Here is a 13,754-nt window from a genome sequence, read left to right as displayed (position 1 = left end):
AAACATTGGGCATCAGGCCTGGCCCTGTGCTATTTAACTTATTCCTGTACTCTCAATGAAAGCAGAAGGCAAAGTGAATAATTCAGTTTTCCAACACCTTCTCTTTGAACACCAACTGAGGCTAAAGGTGAACGTATATTTCAGAGCTCAATCGTATCACATTCCAGCTACAAAGAGAAAAACTCCGGGGCTAACTGAAATTCTCCCCGTCTCTAGGAGCAGAGATCTCTTACTTTTGCGATGGAGAAACTCGGCAACCAGAGCTGCCACGTGCACGTAACACATCGCGGCCTGGAAAAGGATGACAAAGGAAGAGCGGTCAGAATGCGTTCCAGAGCTTTCTGCAGGGTGGTGTTTAAGAACAAAGTCCGAAGCAGTCACCTCTGAAAAATCTCCATTTTTTACATGAATCTTGGCCATGCTGTCAAGCCAGGTTTTCCTGAGCTCCGGGGTGCTCGCGTAGGACTTGGCTAGGCTGTACTGGAGATCAATTAACATTTCAGGATCCTTCTCGTGCTCCTTCATCTGAGCGGTGGCCATAAGGACAGTACGGATTCTCTTGGTCAAGTCTTTGACTTCTGTGGGAAAAGCAGTGGCCTAATTTCAAAACAAACAAACAAACAAACAAACAAAAAAGACATGTTTATCAATATTACCCATGTGCTCGAAGCCTTGGCATCCAATCCTGGGAATCCCATGATTTATATTCCTGATTACAGTTCTTGGTATACCATGTGTCTACGGAGCTTTGGTTGTTTTTCTTTGTCCGGGGTGCCTGGGTGGCTCAGTCGGTGTGGAGCATCCAACTCCTGATTTCGGCTCAGGTCTTGATCCCAGGATTGTGGGATCAAGCCCTGTGTCGGGCTCTGCACCGAGCATGGAGCCTGCTTCAGAGTGTCTCTTCCTCTCACTCTCTCTCTCCCTCTGCCCCTCCCTTGCTCGTGCTCTCTCTCTCAAATTAAATAAATAAATATTAAAAAATAAAGACCTTTATTTTTTTTAACGCTTAGTTATTTTGAGAGAGAGCACCCACGGGAGAGAGCATGTGTGGGGGATGGGCAGAGAGACACAGAGACAGAGAGAGACAGAGAGACGGAGACTCCCAAGCAGGCTCTGCACTGTCAGCACAGAGCCCGACATGAGGCTCAATCTCACGAACTGTGATGACCTGAGCCGAGATCGAGAGTCGGATGCTTAACCGACTGAGCTACCCAGGCACCCCTGAAGCCGTGTAAATGAATTCTTTTTTAAAATGTCCAATTAGCTCAGGCTTCAAAGGCTCTAAACTTGACGGCAGTATATTCACAATACATAAAAGCGTGGATCTGGAGGCAGACTTGTCCACGGTAAATTCGACAGCCAGGAGAATTATTTGCCATGATTGTGTGATTTTAGTTATAACGGTAACTAAAAATTGACAGCTTACTAGGTACTCGTGTGGTCTAGGCGTGCCTTACATGTTTTAACTTTTGCAGCAACCCTATGAAAGAAGTCCCATTGTAATTCATTTTATAGAGGAAAATGGAGGCGCACAGCAGTTAAACAGCTTGGCCAAAGCATCACGGTTGCTTAGGTGGTAGAGACAGGATTTATACCCAGACATTCGGGTTCCAGAGCTAGTGATCTCAGCCACTCTTCCATCCAAACACTGCCACGTACACTAAAGCAAAAACCTTACACCAATACCGTAACGATTTCCACTTACACAAACTAAAAGGTTGTGAATCACAGAAAACCCTAAAGAGTGAATAGCCTCTCTCAAAATGTTGTTTTGTCCTCCAAACCCATTAAACTACAGTTTCCTTTTTATCCTGGCCACTACTAAGAACATATTCTCACTTCCTCTTAACCCCAATGGAGTAATCACAGTTATCCGTAGGATTCAGAGAAGACGAGGAAGGGACAATACAGGGGTTGGGGAGCTTTTCAATGTGAATGTAACCAACTGTGGAGGAAACGGTTTTTCAAAGTGCCTTCCTGATCCCTTCGAAAATAATAAGTATATATAATCAAGTTCCTTCTTATACCCCAGTAGCAGTCCCATTTCCTGGGGTGAAGGCATAACTTGTTGTCATAGGGTTTATTGGTAATGACAGCCCCACCAGAGTAAAGCGAGGTCATTTCAGAAATGAGTCATGCAAAAGATTTCTTACCAAGGTCAGCCAATACAGACCTCATTTACTTTGAAAATGATGCTAAGACAACTTTTATATAACAAAGAATTAAGGATGGTCACAAGTGGTAAAATAAACTCTCAGAGTGTGAGATCCTAAATGGCATAAAATGTTTTTGTGCTCATGGGATTAGTTGGAGCATACGCTGATCTCCCGGGGAACCAGTAGAACTGGCTGAAAAGCAAACTTTCCCAGCCTGAGAATGGCTGGCACTAATCAGTGTTGTTTTTTTTTTGTTTGTTTGTTTTTTGTTTTTTTTCAGTCTAAGCAACGTTCCTATGGGAATTATTTTTTGGTACACAGATTCTACACGTCCCAAACATCAAGTATGCTGTGACTGTGTTTTGTTTTTTTTTCTTACAGTTTTTACACCATATGGTTAAATTATCCTGGAGGATGACCTTTCCCAAGAATGGCGATGATCCCCTGGGGAGGAAAAGCCCTTGACTGACAAAAAGATTCTTCTTCCCTTGTACACGTGCATCGCTGGAGATCAGAACCTGTTTTCCGTGCAACAAGACAAACGAATTTTTACAATGGCATAGGTTCTGAGTATGTGGGTAAGGAATACGACCGGTGGTCAGGGTCTTAGGCTTGGCCTCAGCCAGCTGGTACCGGAGAACGACAGCCTTGGCCTTGGGTTTGCCCACACATATCCACGGCAAGCCATAATCAGCTCAAAAATAATTCTCAAAACTCAGAAGACCATCAAGTGGTGAATTCCTTCTGCGTTATTCCTCCTCTGTTGGCCACTCTCAGTGACATTTTGTGGAAGTTCAAACTCAGTGCTTCATTAACCAATACCATAAATGGTATTGGTATAGCCAAATGGTAGTCAAAAAAGAATCCATGCCTTGTCTGAGCAAGTGTGGAAATCAAGCTCAGGAAAAAATTCCAATCCTACTAGCTCTAACGGCTGTGTATACATAACATAGTCATTCATCCGTCCAGTCAACGAATACTGAAGCTCTGTTCCGTACCGGGCGGCGCTCTGGATGCCGTACCAAACAGAGCCTTGACTCGTGAAAGCCACGTTCTATATACGCCCTGTGCCATCAAAAAGCTGTGAGTCCAATGAGGGTTTGACTACAGGAGTGTAAGCTTCTCTGACAGTGAATGTGGTGCTAGTTTATTACTTGTAGTGAGGACGTACCTTCATAGGTCTGTCACTGTTTGCAAAATTATTGATAATGAACAGGGATTCCTGAAATCGCGATCCTCCGCTTAGTGCCACGTCGGCTATCAGCTGGCTCACAGCAATTATGATCTGTGGGAGGAAGCACACGTTGGTTTTCGAGTGTCTTTTGAACAAATGCTGCTTATCCTCATCGTTGTATGAGCCCATAAGCACCCGTAGGAAACACTTCTTTTATTTCTATTGTTTGAAAAATTTTTAGATGTTTATTTCTTTTTGAGAGAGAGAGAGAGAGAGAGAGAGAATGAGAATGAGCAGGGGACGGGCAGAGAGAGAGGGAGACGGAGGACCAGAAGTGAGCTCCGTGCGGACAGCAGAGAGCCCGGTGTGGGGCTGGAACCTCGAGATTAGGATCTGAGCCGAAGTTGGATGCCTGACTGAGGCACTCGGGCGCCCCTGAAACGCTTCTTTTAAAAATGCCTCACCGGGGTGCCTGGGTGGCTCATTCGGTTAAGCGTGGGACTCCTGATGTTGGCTCGGGTCATGTTCTCACGGTTTGTGAGATCGAGCCCTGCCTTGGGCTTTGTGCTGACAGCACGGAGCCTGCTTGGGATGCTCTCTCTTCCTGTCTCTCTCTCTCTCTCTCTCTCTCTCTCTCTCTCTCTCTGCCTCTCCCCTGCTTGCCCTCTCTCTTAGAATAAATACACTTAAAAAGATTTTTTTAAAATGCCTCACAGTTCCATCATAATCGAGTTTCTTCATACGTGAGGGGTTTAAATTCTTCTAGTATAAGAGCAGCTCCAAAGGTCCCAGTGACAAACGTTATTGGGACGTTTCTTGGTTTAGAGGTGAACGGCTGTTCCAAACTCATAGCACAGCTAGATCTAAAACGGTTTTCAAAATCATGAACTGCTAACAGGGGCGGTCAGACCCCCACTCTAAACACGCTTTGCTAAGGAGTAGCTCCGGCAAAGCCGGGAACAAATGACGTCTGTCTCTGACGGCCTCTCGCCCGCCTTTCGCTGGTCTATTTCCGTGTGCCACACTCCCAACTCCAGGGCTTCGGCTCCCTTCTTGGCTTCTCGCTGGGGTCTGTCTAGTTTAGACAGCAGTGGACGGAAGGGCCTTTGATGGGGATTTGAATCTCTCAAGCTCCCTTGGATGATTACCTAAATGATTCACGTTAAGGTGTCGATGGCCGCTCCCGGGAAGCCTTCGCTTCAAGTTTTGACTCTATCAATTATTCACCGTGTGGCTGTGGGGAAGCTACGGAACTCTTCTGTGCCTCGCTTTCCCCATTCGTAATAGGGGGGTGACGACAATACCTGTTGGAGTTGGCCTCGTTTCACAGATGAGGCACACGGTTAAAGGCAGACGGAGTAACTCGCCTAGGGTCACATGGTAAGCAAGTAGCCGAACTAGGATTTAAACCCAGGTAGGTCTGCTTCCAAAACCCATGCTTTCCACTAAACCTTGAGCCGTCTCTCATCCTTTACAAACTGGGCATGCTGGAACGTGAAAAACAAACTAAAAGACCTGTTACCGTAACGTACGGGCTCTCACCGGTCATGTTCTCCAACCAATATTTGGTGTGGTATTTCCTTATCTCACTTAATCCTCATGAAACCCTATGAGGGAGGTACAGACACTTGCCTCTATTTCACCTATGAAGAAACTGAGGCAGGCACTGAGAGACTCAGGCAGTTGCTCAAGGTCGCACAGTGAGTGGGAATCCGGGACTCCGCCCTAGAGTCTGGGCTCTTCACATCTACACTCTGGAGCAGCACTGCCCAACAGAAATAGGTGAGCCACATTCGTAATTTTAAAGCGTCCAGTGGCCACGTTAAAAAGCAAAAAGACATAGGTGCAATTTAATAGGTTTTACTTCACCCAATTATGTCCAAACTATCACGTCAACGTAAGGTCAGCATAAAACAACGGCGATATTTTACTTTTGTGCCCTCGGCCGTCCAACACCAACGTGTATTCTATGCTGACGACACGGTCAGGCACTCAGGGGAGACCTAGGTGGCTAACCGCTACCGTCATGGACCGAGTATCGCCAGGCCTCGATCTAGAGGCTAAAGAGGGAACAGAAGAGAGAACAGGAACTTTGGTGTTCACTGACCTGCAGATGGGTCCTCAAAAAGGTTTTCCTCTTGGTGTACTCAAAGTTGTTCCTCATCAGAAGATACAAAAGCGCGGACGCCTCGTTCCTGGTTGAGCTGATCTTCGAGGTGCAGCACTTGAGAACCTCGTAGCAAAATGCGGCACACATGTTAACCCTTCCTTTGAAAAAGGCGGAGGGAAACTAAAGAGCAGGAAAAACGGAAGTAAGTATCCAGAAACCCACTCCCCCCAAATCACTCACCCATCCAACGCCTTCCATCTTCTCACTCACAACTGTACCGAGTGCCTCGAGGACACAAAACCAAACTAAGGTCAGGGCTCTGCTCCAGAGAACCGGAGACTGGCACACATTAATAATAGAACAATTCAAGCCAGCGGACAGGTCACGACACAAATGTGCAGGGCAGACTGTAAATGCTACAGATCCGAGAAGAGCTCACGATGGTCTGGAAAAGATGATAAGTAGGCTCTTTTGTTTTTGGTTTTTGGGTTATTTTTGTGTTTTCTAAGAGAGAGAGAGAGAGAGAGCATGTGCGAGCACGGGAGATGGGCAGAGCAGGGAAGAGGAAGAGAATCCCAAACAGGCCCTACGCGGGGCGTGGAGCCCAACACGGGGCTTAATCCCATGACCCTGGGACCATGACCTGGGTTGAAATCAAGAGTCAGAGGCTTAACCAACTGAGTCACCCAGGCGCCCCGATAAGTAGGTTCTTGATAGTACGTATTAAATTAATGAATGGCTGAAATGATGAATGATTGATGGGTCTCAGTTTGGGCTTTGAAAATGGGAAGGACAGTCTGCATTATTTACTCTTTTGCTGTGTATTTAAAGAGTTCCTTATGTTCCGAACTCCCAAATGCTGAGAAAATTATAGTGGGAATCTAATCAGCAAGTAAAGTTGATCTTTTAACAAACTGGGGTATAGGCAAAGTATACGCCCACAAACATACGCACGTGAGTCTTCTCATAAATAGTTGTTGAGTAAGATACATTGTGGCGTTAGAAAGAGAGTACAAAAGTTATGTTCAATCTTCAAAACAGCCAAGTGGCTATTACTTTGAAAATGTATTCAGGCTGCTTTGTGGAAGATAAACTATTCATCATAACATAGGCTTGTTACAATCTCCCATGCTTACATGTCTAAGCAAGCAGGAAGTTGCTTTGAGGGCACACAATGGATTTTTTTCAGGGAGTGTGAAGCTAGAGGGCCACCCTTTCAAAATTATTCCTTGGGAATCTTGAGTTTAAACCCATGTTATAGGAACCTTTTTTTTTTTTTTTTTTTAAGTTATCTCTATGCCCAACGTGGTGCTCAAATTCATGATTCGAGAGTCACATGCTCCACCGACTGGGACTGGCAGATGCCCCAAGAATGTATTTCTTCTTGTTTTTTTAATGTTTATTTGTTTTTGAGAGACAGACAGAGTGTGAGTGGGGGAAGTGCAGAGAGAGAGGAAGACAGAGAATCCGAAGCAGGCTCTAGGCTCTGAGCTGTCAGCACAGAGCCCGACACGGGGCTCGAATCCAACCACCGTGAGATCACGGCCTGAGCTGAAGTTGGATGCTTAACCGACTGAGCCACCCAGGAGCCCCAAGAATCCATTTCTTTGTAATCACCTTAACACCGAGTACAATGCTATGCGGATAATGAATGTTTAATGAACGTTTTCTGATTGGCAATTGGGAAATCTCATCAAGAGCTTCACCAGATTAGACCAAATATTGCTGGGCAAGATACTCCAGTATGAAAATAAAGGTGTAAGGGAGGGCATGGGAGTAGTGTAATTAATCCCCTATCATTAGTTTCTACCTCCATCACACTTCTTTGAGTGGGCAATGGCCAAAATCATCAATGACCTCCTAACTGCCAATCCCAATGGATTTCCTTTCCTCCTTACCTTATTAGACGGCTTCATACCTCATAATAATGTTGAAACTTTTTTCTCCTTTGGCTTCCAGGATATCCTTCTTTTTTGCCTTTCTTCCTACTTCTGTGACTGTTCCCCTCTCATCTCCATTGAGTTCTTTTCCAGCCCCTTCCATGTTGTCTTTCTCCCATGTACTGCTCTTGACCTTTGTGTGTGTGTGTGTGTGGGGGGGGGGGCCTGGGGGGGTGCTGGGGGGGGAGGGTTCTTCCTCTACATGTTCTCCAGGGGAAATTAAACCACTCCCGTGGCTTCAATTACCACTCTTATGCTGCTGATCTCCCTAGTTCACTATGTTCCAGTGAAACTGGGCCTTTCAGTTCCCAGAGCTTCTGGGCCTTTGCCTATGCATGTCCTTCTCCCTAGAGTGTTCTTCCTTGAGCTTTTCAAACAGCTGGCCCCTTTTTGTATTTCAGGTCTCATTTTAAAAGGGATAAGCCTATCTAAAGTAAGGGATCTCCCACAAATCCCTATTCTCTATCTTAGCACCTTCGGTTCCTTCCTAGAACTTACAATTACCAGTTAATTTACTTGTTTATTTCACTAGACTAAAAGCTTCATGAGAGCAGAGGCTAGGTTTCTTTTGTATCTCCACCACTGTATCTCTAGTACCTAGTACAGTGCCAGACAGAGAGAAGGTGTTTGGTAAATACAGGATGGATGGATGGATGGATGGATGGATGGACAGACGACTCCAAGTCTAGCTCTCTAACCCAGATCACTCTCCGGAGCAAAGATCCATATATCCGACTGCCAGTCCTAACAGCTCTAACTGGATGGCCTAAAGGCACCTTAAATTGAACAGATCCACAAAACAGAACTCATGAGCTTTTACCCCAAATGTAGTTTTTTTCTCTATGTTTCACATCACCCACCCTACTCCATCATCCAACCGGTGAGCTGACGACCAAATCCTATCAATTCCATTTCCTTCCCATGTTTTATGTCTGCCTCTGACTCTCCATCTCTGCCTTAATTTAGGTCCTCATCTCTTTCCTAGCTTATTGTAGTAAGTCTTCTTCCCACCTTTATTTAGTACTGCCACCAATCCACCGTCCACACTACTTTTGAGAGAGTTTTTCCCCATTGGCACCGATCTGCTCTTAACACAAATCTTTTTGTGTTGGTCCCATGCTTCCCGATGCCTAAACGAGGAAGTCTAATCCCTAGGATGAGTACATAACCATCTGGTCCCCATTTACCTCTTCAGTCTCCTCTCTTGCTCAGTCCATACTAAGTTCTATTGCTACTGCTACGGGGAAACTTCCACCAAATTAGAACATTTCTCCTCCTCCAGCCAGCCCTCGGTTCCCTATATAGACTTCTTTTATTCTAATGGTATTCATTCGTGTGTGTGTGTGTGTGTGTGTGTTTCCCTCTACTGGACAATAAGCCCTTAGACTGTATCCCTGACAAAGTATCCAACACCAGTAAGTACCTATCCAGTAACTGTTTGGTCAATGAAATATTTCTGAATCTCTTCCCCTTAGTTTCTTTCTTTCTTTCTTTTTTTTTTTTTCTCCCCTTAGTTCCTTATAAGGTGCTTCTGTTGAACTCAATTCTCCGGATACTTCTTTATTCAAAAATTATATTAAGGAGTGGCAATTAAAAAACAACCTTCAAATGCACCTAAGTTCTCCATCAACTAAACGCAATAAGCTTCCATACAAAGAATGACGGCAAAAAAAAGTTTTCCATGCTTAGCTGTTCCACTACACAAATCAACTAATTGAATTTCTTGGTCTTGCTGGAGTTTTACATACCAGAGTGGAAGCCTAGGCTGTGCCTTTCCATAATTTTAACTCCATCCTGGTTTATGATGCTTTTGATTATGTTTACAAGCTACCAAAAACAGACAAGAAATCAATTTTTTGCTAACTCTTTCCGTCGCATTTATTCCTAAAAGCCTGGTCTGAGGTTTTTGTTGAGATGAGGTAAGCAGCCTGAAAAGGTAAAGCCCGCAGACACAATTAGCACGGAAAGGCAGAATTCATTCATCTGAACGCGTGCTGAGTGCCTACGGCTTGCAGGATATCATGCAAGACCCTGGGGCTATGAAACTTGGTCTCTGCTTTCCGCGGGCTTGGACGTAAGTGCACTGAGAACTTCTAGATCCTCAGCGTCTCAAGAATAGTTTCAAAAGAAGCAAACCGGAAGAAACACTGGCAAAGTGGGTAATTTGAAAACAATACTTTTCAAAGGGGCCTGCTGAAAACGGGAAGGAATGACAAGGTGAAATAAAACGCGAAAAGCATGGGGGCGCCTGGGCGGCTTAGTCGGCTAAGCATCTGATCTTGATTTGGGGCTCAGCTCATGGTCTCGCAGTTTTGAAATGGAGCCCCGCGCCGGGATCCGTGCCCAGTGTGGAGCCTGCTTAAGATTCTCTCCCTCTCTCTCTCTCCCTCTGCGCTTCCCCCACACGTGCGTGGGCACACACGGTTTCTCTCTCTCAAAAAAATAAATAGGGGTACCTGGGTGGCTCAGTTGGTTAAGCGTCCATCTTCGGCTCAGGTCATGACCTCGCGGTTTGTGGGTTCAGGTTTGAGCCCCGCGCAGGCTCTTTGCTGACGGCTCGGAGCCTGGAGCCTGCTTCGGATTCTGTGTCTCCCTCTCTCCCTTCCCCTCCCCTGCTCGCACTGTGGCTCTCTCTCAGAAATAAGTAAACGTTAAAAAAAGTTTTTAAATAAATTAATTAAAATTTAAATTAAAACAAAAAAGCAAAAAGCACGTTCAGATTTTAAGGGGTTTGGGGTGGGTCCTCTTTGTGTATTTCGCTATTCTGTACTTCACAGCTTCATTATCTGAGGCTTGTAGATGTCATTGCAACGATCACCGTTGCCCCCTTTCTTTCATGCGGCAGATGGAGCCCGCCAGCAGCTATAAAGCTTTTCTCCTTACCTTACTGATGAAAGCTCGCAGTGAGGCAAAAACATGTTTCAGTGACACTTCAGACTGTCCATTTTTAAGAAAAGCCAGGTGGATATCAAATACTTTTTTCATTAATGGGTTGTGGCCATCATTATTTAAAAGCTGACTCTGCAAAACAACAACGAAAATACATCTTGCAGAAATAGTTTATGCTGCCCGTCCCCCGATGAGAGAGCCAACTTTACTTACACCTGTTTATCCAGCCACTGCTTGAAAGTTTGAGAGAAAGAAAAAGCTTAATACAACTTAGAGACATTTGTGCTGTCTTTCAAGTCGGAAATCCTAAAATACCACACAAACCACGTTTACGCTTAATTCCGCCATTTCAAACAGATGAAAAAAAATGATTTTTCCAATGTAGCACCGCAAATACAGAACTAGTACGGGAAGAATATTTTCTGTGAACCTGTTAATATTTTTTTTTCAAAGATTTTATTCTTTTTAAGTCATCTCTACACCCAACGTGGGGCTTGAACCCACAACCTCGAGGTCAAGAGTTGCGTGCTCCACAGAATGAAATAGCCAGGCGCCCCTCTTAACCTATTAATGTTACGCAATATTAACCATACTGCTTCTCAATGAAGAAATCAGGAAATTAAAAATGGACACAAGGCAACCAGGCTTTGTATTTCTTCGGGGAAGACTAAGTAATGTAAGAATTAACGGACAATATCATTTCTATTTTAAAAGTCTATTATCTAATTTACTTTTAAAAGTATGTTTCGTAGAAGATGTATTTGGCTACCGGGGACAAACCTCAGGAAGAGAGCTCATAAGGGGCACGACAACTGAACAGACTATGTAAAATGTTTACTCCTCGCAAACAGAGGCAGAAAAGAAACAACAAACTGTAGAGCAGTAGCTACGGGTTTGTGAACCTTTCTTTTTTTTTTTTTAAAGCATTGGCTGACTTCTCTAGGCCGACCATCCCTGAAGAAACGAATTAGGGAGTTACAATTTCACCCAAAGTAACAACAAAAAACACAAAATAATATACCAAATGGTGACAGAGTGAACTGATGGTGACATCAGGAGCCAGAATCCCTGAATTAATAAGACTTTTCTGGTTCTTTCCTTAGTGCACTACTTTGAGGCAGGGTGTAGTGGTTAGAAGCACGGATTCTTGTGAGGACTGGCCTGGATCTGAATCCTGAGTCTGCCACTGATCAGCTAGGCGACATCACTTTCCCCGTGAGCCCCAGTTTCCTCATTTTAAAAGGGGAATAATGGGGCGCCTGGGTGGCTCAGTCGGTTGAGCGTCCGACTTCGGCTCAGGTCATGATCTCACGGTCCGTGAGTTCGAGCCCCGCGTCCGGCTCTGTGCTGACGGCTCAGAGCCTGGAGCCTGCTTCAGATTCTGTGTCTCCCTCTCTCTGACCCTCCCCCATTCATACTCTGTCTCTCTCTCTCTGTCTCAAAAATAAATAAACATTAAAAGGGGAATAATAACTGTCTACATCATAGAGCTATTCTAAGGAGTAAAAGCGGGTTCGTGTTTGTATGTTTGAGTTTACTGGGTTATAGTTCATGCCCCATAAAACTGACCTATTTTACATACATGACTTACTTATTTTTAGGAAATTTACAGGGCTGTTCAACCGTCACGATCCAATTTTAGTGCGTTCTCATCACCTCAAAAAAACCCCCCACCCTGGATCTCATTTGCAATCACTCCCCTTTCCCGCCCCCGGCCCCACAATAAAAAAGTAAGTCAATAGTTGTAAAGTGCTTAAGATGGGGCCTGACCTCTGGGCCAAGACATGTTTGTCAAATAAGAAGTATCTGCATTTTAAATCAGAACAAACCTAATCCTTGATAAAGAAATTCTGCAGCCTATGTCTTATTAGCATCTAATTCCATTTTCAAGGATCATAATCATTCCATTTTCAAGGATCACAATCCCTGACCTGAAAAGCCCAGGCCAGGCTTCCATAATCAATCTGGAGGGCTGAGGCAATGAAATGAATTACAGAGAGAAGAGGGAAGAAAAGAATCGGTCTGTGTAACTCAGGGGAAAGCAGGCAAGATTTTTCAATTTTGAGTTCTCCCGCTAAAGTTACATTATGTTACAGTTAGGTCATTTTTACTCTTCAAAGCACTCTCCTAGTCATTATCTCATTTTACTCCCCCCCCACAACCCTGCAAGATCACTGCTTTTTACCTTCTCCTTTTGTAAAATCCCAGGGACGACGATTTGTATTGAGAGGCGGACATCTGAGAAAAAGCACAAGGCGCCTGGCTAGGGAAGCCAGCCAGCCTGCCTGGACATCACCTAGCCCTGGCAGAGCACCTCACCGTGCTGGGTATTTGGGCAAACCGACTCGATCCCAAGCCGAGCTAAAAATGACTGGACATATTCTTCATAAAAGTGTGATGGAAAGCGGTTGTGAAACACACAAAAATCAAACAGCAGAATTTAAGTGGCAGAAGGAAGCTGAAGAGCAAATCAGCCCCAACCCCTCCCTCTACGGCCAGGGGAAAGTGAGTCTCTGTGAATTCCCAAGGTCACGCAGGAGCCGGGCAAACAAGGTCTGTCACGCAAGTTTCCAGACTGTTCCTTCGGGGCTTTTTCACTGCACTCTGCTTCCTCTGACTAATTACTTCGCGTATATTGTTTTCTTTGCAATGACACCAACTGAATTCTAACTTTTCATTTTTACCTTGAAGCACTGGGTGAAAAACGAGACGGTATCTAGTACTGTCAGGGACACCTCGGTAGCAGTGTTGCCTTCAAGAAGGGCCTGATGGAAAATATCCGCTTCGGTGGTCGCAGAACCTAAGATTAAAAAAAGTAAATGAAAACTGCCCAACGCAGAGACGCGCGTGCCAGTTTTGAACGCTTCTTGCTCCCCCGAAGACTCAGAGAGAGACAAGCGAGAAGAAAAGACGCTCTTGACGCCTGCAGACCTAACGAGTCTTGCTGTATTTATCCCTTAATCAAATACGCTCCTGCTTCGTCAACTCTGCCAATTCTAACTTCAGCTCCGTATCCAGAGCTCTGCAACACCGAATTGCGTGCCCCCTTCTTCGGAGACAAGATTTCAGTGATGAACTGCGGTGATGTAACTAGGAATGACACAGGAAATTATGTGCGCAAAAATGAGAAATAGACAATCAGCTACATCACATACAGCCTCCTACCGTTGTTTCTTTTTTTTTTTTTTTTTTTAATTTTTTTTTTCAACGTTTATTTATTTTTGGGACAGAGAGAGACAGAGCATGAACGGGCGAGGGGCGGAGAGAGAGGGAGACACAGAATAGGAAACAGGCTCCAGGCTCTGAGCCATCAGCCCAGAGCCCGACGCGGGGCTCGAACTCACAGACTGAGAGATCGTGACCTGGCTGAAGTCGGACGCTTAACCGACTGCACCACCCAGGCGCCCCCTACCGTTGTTTCTAAATCAGAAGGAAAACAAAGCATCTGGGCCAACTGAAGGAAGTAGGTCCATAATGTTTTTACA

General features: G+C 44.9%; 1 protein-coding gene across 4 annotated transcripts in view; it reads right to left on the bottom strand.

Annotated features, from left to right (window-relative positions):
• Positions 1-13,754, bottom strand: part of DOCK11 (dedicator of cytokinesis 11) — a 199,805-nt gene that overhangs the window by 40,871 nt on the left and 145,180 nt on the right. For all 4 annotated transcript variants that reach the window (XM_023249253.2, XM_045051137.1, XM_023249251.2 and 1 more), the window contains 6 exons: positions 12,954-13,069; positions 10,264-10,401; positions 5,438-5,620; positions 3,328-3,441; positions 382-597; positions 234-291 (listed from right to left, as the gene is read on the bottom strand). In XM_023249253.2, coding sequence (XP_023105021.1) covers positions 234-291; positions 382-597; positions 3,328-3,441; positions 5,438-5,620; positions 10,264-10,401; positions 12,954-13,069 — 825 coding nt within the window. The remainder of the gene's footprint in view (positions 1-233; positions 292-381; positions 598-3,327; positions 3,442-5,437; positions 5,621-10,263; positions 10,402-12,953; positions 13,070-13,754) is intronic.

The sequence above is a fragment of the Felis catus genome, chromosome X (genome assembly GCF_018350175.1).
Source record: "Felis catus isolate Fca126 chromosome X, F.catus_Fca126_mat1.0, whole genome shotgun sequence".
NCBI classification, from domain to species: domain Eukaryota; kingdom Metazoa; phylum Chordata; class Mammalia; order Carnivora; family Felidae; genus Felis; species Felis catus.
Note: the sequence above shows the minus strand (reverse complement) of the source record. Positions and strands in the feature narration are given on the sequence as shown.